The sequence below is a fragment of the Triticum urartu genome, chromosome 1A, assembly GCF_056163025.1.
Source record: "Triticum urartu cultivar PI428250 chromosome 1A, HENAU_Tu73, whole genome shotgun sequence".
Lineage (NCBI taxonomy): Eukaryota > Viridiplantae > Streptophyta > Magnoliopsida > Poales > Poaceae > Triticum > Triticum urartu.
The window spans coordinates 451,649,340-451,657,416 of record NC_141873.1 but is presented as its reverse complement, the minus strand read 5'-3'; the positions used below and the strand labels follow the sequence as shown (position 1 = coordinate 451,657,416).

Genomic DNA, 8,077 nt, shown 5'->3' with positions numbered 1-8,077 from the left:
GTGGGATTGGGCTCACATCAATTCCTATGCCCTCCATTCCATAGGAATCTCAACATGAGCTCAAACCTCATTTTGTTTTTTCCTTTGAGAAGTCCAATGCGTTTCCACTTTATCTCTCTCGACTCTCTCTTATGAATCCTCTAATTTTTCTTGTCTGTTTTTCCTGTGCATCATCCAAAGATATCTCTTACAAAGTTCTCAGTGTTTTGAAATCCTATTGGAATTCACACCACGTGGCATCTCAATTTTGTGCAAAAATACTAGACTTACAAACAAATATGGGGTTTTACAGATTGTTTTCATCTACTGAGCAATCATAAACTTGCCTCTCCCCCTCCCCCTTTCTAATTTTTAGGGGGGTGGGCCGGCTCCATCAACTATTGACCAATCACAAACACACAAGTTAATCCCTTCTTATAAAACCCTGTAAGTTACCGTATGTGTAGCATTGCCGCAATTTTGTGTCTTTTGTTCCTACATTCTGAATTTTCTTCAATTAAAAGAAGCCCTAACATTCCCATAGAATTCAGTACAAAGGAATCCCTAGAAAAAGTATTCCGATGTGATTCAATACTATGAATTAAACAATCAGCGTAGAAAAAAATCCTAAGTATTCCTATCCTCCAATTTCTTTATGAAAATCCTTTGAATCAAAGCGGCCCTGAAAGCCAAAGAAACTAGGCTAGCGCTACCGGCAAGGCTCACAACGACACAACAAAACTAGCAGTATCATTCCAGTAGGGCGAGCTGAATTTTGCCAGTGACACTCTCTAAACAAGGGGCGGCCACGAGCAACCAAGGCTCATCATTAGTGGGCTTTCACAACTGTAGGGCGGCCATGAATTTGCCAGTGGCACACTCTCTCATAATGTGGGAAACACTACAAATGGAGGTGAAGCACCAAAAGTTGTGAAAAGCCCATCATTTCCTGCGCCCCTTCTTCTCTATTTTCTTCTCCGTAATTGAGATGTTCCCAGCGTTAGCTTCTATCCCATTATCTTCTCGTGATACTATGCCGAGCTGGTCCAATGGGATTCCGGATAGGTAGGCACCCATTCCGCTGCCCGGCCCCTCCCTCTCTCTCTCTCTCCCGTGCAGCCAGCGACGGACGAAAAAGCGAGCACCCAGACCCAGAGGCTCAGGCGCGCACGGCCGAACGAATACCAGCCACACGCCGATGCGCCGGGCAATGGCCTCGGTGGTCATCCTTACAGCCTATCGCCATCCGACCTCACCTCACCCCCATCCATCGCCCCTCGCCACCACTATAGAACGCGCCGGGGCACACCCCCAGTCCCGGGCACGGAGCACCTCACCTCGTCACTCTCCGCTCCACTTCCCCTCCCGGATCCCCACCCATATTCCGCATAGTGTGTCAGCCCGCCACTTGCTCGCGGCTCTTGGACGCGCTTGGGACGCTCATTTTTGGATTCACCCGCTTCCTCCCAAGCAGAGGATAGGGGGGAGTTGAGCCGTTGCAGTCTTGAGAAGGAGGAACAATGGCGCTCTCGTCGACCTTCTCCCTCCCGCGGGGCTTCCTCGGCGTGCTGCCTCAGGAGCACCATTTCGCTCCCGCCGTCGAGCTCCAGGCCAGGCCGCTCAAGGTTAGTAGCCAGCATACGCCTCCTCTGCTCTTCTCTCGCCATGGCCGATTCTTCTCTGTTCTTGTTCTTGTCGGTTCGAGTAATTCGATGGCCGCTAGGTAGCTAGTGCTCTGTTCCTGCTCGTCTTTTTTGCAAACCGTAACCGTTGCTGCTGTCGCCATGGCCAATGCTGTATCGATTTGGCGAGCAGGCGCCGAGGAGGAGGACATCCGGCATTTCTGCGTCGCTGTCGGAGAGGGAAGCAGAGTACCACTCGCAGCGGCCGCCGACGCCGCTGCTGGACACCGTCAACTACCCCATCCACATGAAGAACCTGTCCCTCAAGGAGCTGCAGCAGCTCTCCGACGAGCTGCGCTCCGACGTCATCTTCCACGTCTCCAAGACCGGCGGCCACCTCGGGTCCAGCCTGGGCGTCGTCGAGCTCACCGTCGCGCTGCACTACGTCTTCAACACCCCGCAGGACAAGCTCCTCTGGGACGTCGGCCACCAGGTAATTAAGCAAAGCTCGACAAATTAACAATGCACACCTGGCCCGCCCGGCGATCCGCCGGCGTGGCCCCGGATTGGGGTAACGTGCCCGCGCCATGTGAGGTGCTGCGCAGCTCGGAGACCGGCCCGACTGATGGACCGTGCCGTTTTTGTTTATTCGATGCAGTCGTACCCGCACAAGATTCTGACGGGGCGGCGCGATAAGATGCCGACGATGCGGCAGACCAACGGGCTGTCCGGCTTCGTCAAGCGCTCCGAGAGCGAGTACGACAGCTTCGGCACCGGCCACAGCTCCACCACCATCTCCGCCGCCCTCGGTAACTAACCACCTCTGCATCTGATTATGAAGCACTTAATCTTCTCGTGAAAAATCTGCGGTGAACGGACGTGGTAATCGAGCGTGTGCGCGTGGTTCTCAGGGATGGCCGTCGGGAGGGACCTCAAGGGCGCCAAGAACAACGTGGTGGCGGTGATCGGGGACGGGGCCATGACGGCCGGGCAGGCGTACGAGGCGATGAACAACGCCGGGTACCTCGACTCGGACATGATCGTCATCCTCAACGACAACAAGCAGGTGTCGCTGCCGACGGCGACGCTGGACGGGCCGGCGCCGCCCGTGGGCGCGCTCAGCGGCGCCCTCAGCAAGCTGCAGTCCAGCCGGCCGCTCAGGGAGCTGAGGGAGGTGGCCAAGGTACAGCCTCACAAAATGCACCTCCTACACTCCCACACTCCATAGATAGTACGGCAAAAGCCACGTTGACTTGAAAGCAGTGGCGTGAATCAAATTCCAACTTGCTGCATGATAGGTTTGTAAAAAAAGGAAAAATAGCAAGTCGTGTGCGCATGTTTCAACTAAAAACTACAAACAAATTTGAAACAGTGGATGAAATGACAGCAAATCAGCATCACAGCAACAGTTTTTTAAAAATCGAACCAAACGTGTCAGTGTCACCGTGGGAGCACGCCTCCGAGTTTTAAATCTTAAATTTTTGTATGGTACATGCCAAAATTGTAGCTGTTTTCTTCCAGATGCAACGCACGCATACTCTATCAGTGCCAGGTGTAGTGCATGGCTCTAGCTATGCATCCACCAGAAATGGCGATGTAACCTAGAGTAGCATATCTAGTGCTGCTCACTAGCGTTTTTGTCTTCAACAAAAGAGCTCACTTAAGGGAAGGGAGTATCATAACAAGCGATGTGGCTTATAATTTTAAAAACAAGTGACGTGGCGCAAGCACAATCTGACAGGAAGGACATAGGTGTATTTCTTTTCTAATCCTCCTGGATTTGAGTCGAATGAGTAGTTTATCTTCACTTCAAATCTGATCACTTGACAGCTCAAATTGATAATGTTACTGGGCTGTCTGGGCTGGTCATATTCCTTTTGTAAATAAACTAGGCGGCCCTAACTAACCGGCATTACATTGCTGGGCCGGGCGGAAGGAAAAGGGCCCAGATATTCGACTGATTTTCGCGCGTGTTTTGTATGCTCATCAGGGAGTGACGAAGCAGATCGGCGGGTCGGTGCACGAGATCGCGGCCAAGGTGGACGAGTACGCCCGCGGCATGATCAGCGGCTCCGGGTCTTCGCTCTTCGAGGAGCTCGGGCTCTACTACATCGGCCCCGTCGACGGCCACAACATCGACGACCTCATCACCATCCTCCGGGAGGTCAAGGGCACCAAGACCACCGGCCCCGTGCTCATCCACGTCATCACCGAGAAAGGCCGCGGCTACCCGTACGCCGAGCGAGCCTCCGACAAGTACCACGGTAGATAACATACATGAATCATCAAGCACCACCGCATCTTTCTTGCATTTCATGGATGAATCGTTCATATGCACTATCATACATAGGGGAGTGTAATTAGCTGTTAATTGTTGTGTGTGATCGATCCATGGCGCAGGCGTGGCCAAGTTCGATCCGGCGACGGGGAAGCAGTTCAAGGTCCCGGCGAAGACGCTGTCCTACACCAACTACTTCGCGGAGGCGCTGATAGCCGAGGCGGAGCAGGACAGCAAGATCGTGGCCATCCACGCGGCCATGGGGGGCGGCACGGGGCTCAACTACTTCCTCCGCCGCTTCCCCAACCGGTGCTTCGACGTCGGGATCGCGGAGCAGCACGCCGTGACCTTCGCGGCCGGCCTGGCGTGCGAGGGGCTCAAGCCCTTTTGCGCCATCTACTCCTCGTTCCTGCAGAGAGGCTACGACCAGGTGGTGCACGACGTGGACCTCCAGAAGCTCCCGGTGAGGTTTGCCATGGACAGGGCGGGGCTGGTCGGCGCCGACGGGCCCACCCACTGCGGGGCCTTCGACGTGGCCTTCATGGCGTGCCTGCCCAACATGGTCGTCATGGCCCCGTCCGACGAGGCCGAGCTGCTGAACATGGTGGCCACCGCCGCGGCCATCGACGACCGCCCCTCCTGCTTCCGCTATCCGAGGGGCAACGGCATCGGCGTCCCGTTGCCGGAGAACTACAAAGGCACCGCCATCGAGGTGCATTTCGATCTCGAGCTCATAACTCCGAGAGCAGATTAGAGACTGTGTACGCGACTGACGACTGATCTACGCATGTTCGGCAGGTCGGCAAAGGCAGGATCATGATCGAGGGCGAGAGGGTGGCGCTGCTGGGGTACGGGTCGGCGGTGCAGTACTGCATGGCCGCCTCGTCCATCGTGGCGCAGCACGGCCTCAGGGTCACCGTCGCCGACGCCAGGTTCTGCAAGCCGTTGGACCACGCCCTCATCAGGAGCCTCGCCAAGTCCCACGAGGTGATCATCACCGTCGAGGAAGGCTCCATCGGCGGCTTCGGCTCACACGTGGCTCAGTTCATGGCCCTGGATGGCCTTCTCGACGGCAAACTTAAGGTAATCGATTGATCGAAGCAACATTGTCAATTTTTCAGACAGACTGACGGACAGAGACTCAGAGAGTCAGAGACCAACACTGACGGCGTGAGTGACTGATGATGAATTTTTCTTTGGGTTGTGCAGTGGCGGCCGGTGGTGCTCCCCGACAAGTACATCGACCATGGATCGCCGGCCGATCAGCTGGTGGAGGCCGGGCTGACGCCGTCGCACATCGCCGCGACGGTGTTCAACATCCTGGGGCAGGCGAGAGAGGCCCTCGCCATCATGACGGTGCAGAATGCCTAGAGCCGCCGGTGTGCTGCCTCCTATAGAGAACCTTGTACATTTTGGTCGTTAGGTGATTCAGAGAGATTAGTCCGCGTCAGAAAATTAAATGATCCTCATCAGGGGAAACATGGTAGTTTTCGTTCTTTGGTGCACTGACGTTGATGTACATGGTTAATTTTTCTTGGAGTGGACACATACGTTGTCTTTGTATCTGTGAAATATGTTTATAAGAGCATCTATAATCGGACTTAGTAAATCCGGCCCCTCAAACACGCGCAGACGCCGCAGACGCGCGACCAGACACGTCCGCTGGCACTGACCGATCACACCTCATGCTTGATGCTATGCATCCGAATACCTAATATTTCATCTTTTAGATCCATACGAATCATAAAAGAAGTTTCTATGTACTACATACATCAAGCTAGCCTAAACTAAACTTCGTGGTCGGAGATGTGCACTACGTCCGTGTCGGGTGCTGGGTAGTTGGGCGCGTCGCAGGGCTCCGGCTCCTCCTCCTCATCCATATACGCAAGCGTCTCGTCGATGCCTACGGCGTTCTCCACCTCCACCTCCTGCAAATGACAGTGCTTGGCCTCCGACGCCGATTCTGATCGGAGGGAATCGAGTATCGCCTGCTGCTCCGCCTGCAGATCCGCGGCCCCAGCGTCCCCCACGTCCTCGTCCTTCCCCCCCCCCCACCCCCACCCTCCTCCTCCTCCCTAAGATCCACCGCATCCGGAGGTAGCCCCGCAGCGATCCGAGCTTCGCACATTTCACGGATCTGCTCAAGGAGCTGCAGCCCGTGCTCCGGCGTTAGATAGGGTAGTTCCTTACCCGACGGCATGGGGGCATGGCTTCTACTGGTGGCGGACGATGAGTGGAAAGTGGCGGCAGCGGAGGACGGGAGGGAAAAAATGTGGATGTGTATGGTTTCGGTGCGAGTGGTCGGCTTAAATAGTCGGGCTAGGGCGACGGAGGAGATGAGCTTTGGACCGCCGGGTTTCTGGACGATTTCGCGTAGGATCCCAACGTTAGTCCGACGTGGCGGATGCGCCCGGTCGCGCTCGGGCCTTCCTATATCCGTCTCATATTTGGGTTGGATATGAGGGGTGCCGGTCAGCTTAGGCGTTCAAAGCCCGTTTGAAGCGCCCGTCTAGGTTACATTTCTTTTACCGGTCACTAACCGGACTGTCCGCCCGGGCGTTTGAGGCAGGTTTGAAGCACCCTGCTGTAGATGCTCTAACAAAGACACACGATGTGTCCAACTTTAAATTAATAAAGCCCGCAAACCAGACATCATCCAACAGGTACTAATACAAACAAGCATGAAATAGAACAAGGAAGAAGCTCAGGACCGAGTTCAAAAGGGCATCAAACCCCGATAGAGGGCGCATGCCCGAAACATAACCTCAAAAGACCATCACCAAAATCAGTAAACCTGCTGCAGTTTTTTTTGTGTGTGTGTGTGTGAAGCAAGGAGCCTCCCACGTCGATTTCCATTAAAGCAACCGCCGACGCTTATACAAAGTATCAACATAAAAAGAAGAAAAAAAAAACCCCGAAAACAGGGCACTACAGACTGCGATGGAGAGAGGGGAGGGGGGGTGCACACCTAGCAACTCCCAAGCCCAACGCAATACAAAACAGTTTTGCTACCACACGCAGGTGGAATTGCATATCACATACTTGAAACATAACAACAAACTACAAAAGCTCTAGAATCACATTAATCTCATGCTTGATCATCCACCTATTCTTCTCCCGGCCGGAGTCTCTATGCCTTCGACTAAAGATCTCCTGCACAACCTCCCTGATCCGCAGTGCCTCATCTTCACTTGCATTTCTGTCTTGGGTTCCGTGCAGAATTTTCCATGAGTTCAGCAAAGTGTAAACTTGGAAAACTATAGAGGTGGGATATCAGGATAATTTTTATATCAAACAGCCATATTTCTAGTCTTCCAAATAGTCCAGTAAATGGTAGTCCCTCCAATCAAGACCAGCCTCCTGTTTTTCATGGGGAAGGATCTGATACATCCACCCAGCATATTAGAAATCCCCTCAGGAGGTCTGGTGAGATCAAAGGTGTTACTCCCTCCGTTCCAAAATAGATGACTTTACTTTGTACTAACTTTAGTACAAAGTTGGGTCATTTATTATGGAACGGAGCGAGTAGATAATAACGAGAATAAAACGAGATAAAGAGACACGGATTTTTACGTGAAAACCTTTGCGGGAGAAAATCACAGACGCACAAGGCGCAATCACTATGATGGAGGAGTATTACAAGCATGAGACGACAGACCGTCTTAGGTGCGACTACATGGGGTATATATGAGGGCAATACATGAGAGTCATTGGAGGACAAGTAAACGAGTTGTACTCGTACGCGTCGGTACCAACGCAAAAGGCCCACACCGCATGTACTACATCTAGTCCAATACGGTAGAATTTGGATCACAATTTAACAATCTCCACCTTGAGCCAAATTCCCTCCAGTAGTCGAAGAAAGTGAATAACTCCATCCAAATCAGCATAAACACCTTGTGCGTCAAAGTCCATAGGACTAGTGAGAAATACCAACTAAGCCTGAGCAAAGATCAAACTTATTGGTCGGAACTGGCTTTGTCATCATATCAGCAGGATTATCATAAGTACTTATCTTGCATACCTTCAGATTGCCTTCAGCAACAACATCTTGAATATAATGAAATCTGACATCAATGTGTTTTGTCCTCTCATGATACATTGGATTCTTTGTAAGATATATGGCACTTTGACTGTCAGAAAATATGGTAGGGCAAGATGAATCTCCACAAAGCTCAGTGTATAAACCTTTCAACCA

At 52.7% G+C, this 8,077-nt stretch overlaps 1 protein-coding gene across 1 annotated transcript; it reads left to right on the top strand.

Annotated features, from left to right (window-relative positions):
- Positions 1 to 1,284: 1,284 nt before the first annotated feature.
- LOC125517667 (1-deoxy-D-xylulose-5-phosphate synthase 1, chloroplastic) lies at positions 1,285 to 5,444 on the top strand. Its single transcript, XM_048682879.2, has 8 exons — positions 1,285 to 1,604; positions 1,795 to 2,094; positions 2,260 to 2,410; positions 2,513 to 2,784; positions 3,592 to 3,865; positions 4,002 to 4,591; positions 4,678 to 4,962; positions 5,089 to 5,444. The coding sequence occupies exons 1-8, from the start codon at positions 1,500 to 1,502 to the stop codon at positions 5,248 to 5,250; spliced, it is 2,139 nt and encodes a 712-aa protein (XP_048538836.1). The 5' UTR covers positions 1,285 to 1,499; the 3' UTR covers positions 5,251 to 5,444.
- The last annotated feature ends 2,633 nt before the right edge of the window (positions 5,445 to 8,077 follow it).

What these genes read in the sequence shown, in the direction of transcription:
- LOC125517667 (XM_048682879.2), top strand. Translation starts at nt 1,500, where the DNA reads ATGGCGCTCTCGTCGACCTTCTCCCTCCCGCGGGGCTTCCTCGGCGTG. An exon ending in AGCCTCCGACAAGTACCACG is followed by an intron (nt 3,866 to 4,001) that starts GTAGATAACATA and finishes TCCATGGCGCAG; the next exon opens with GCGTGGCCAAGTTCGATCCG. An exon ending in ACAAAGGCACCGCCATCGAG is followed by an intron (nt 4,592 to 4,677) that starts GTGCATTTCGAT and finishes CATGTTCGGCAG; the next exon opens with GTCGGCAAAGGCAGGATCAT.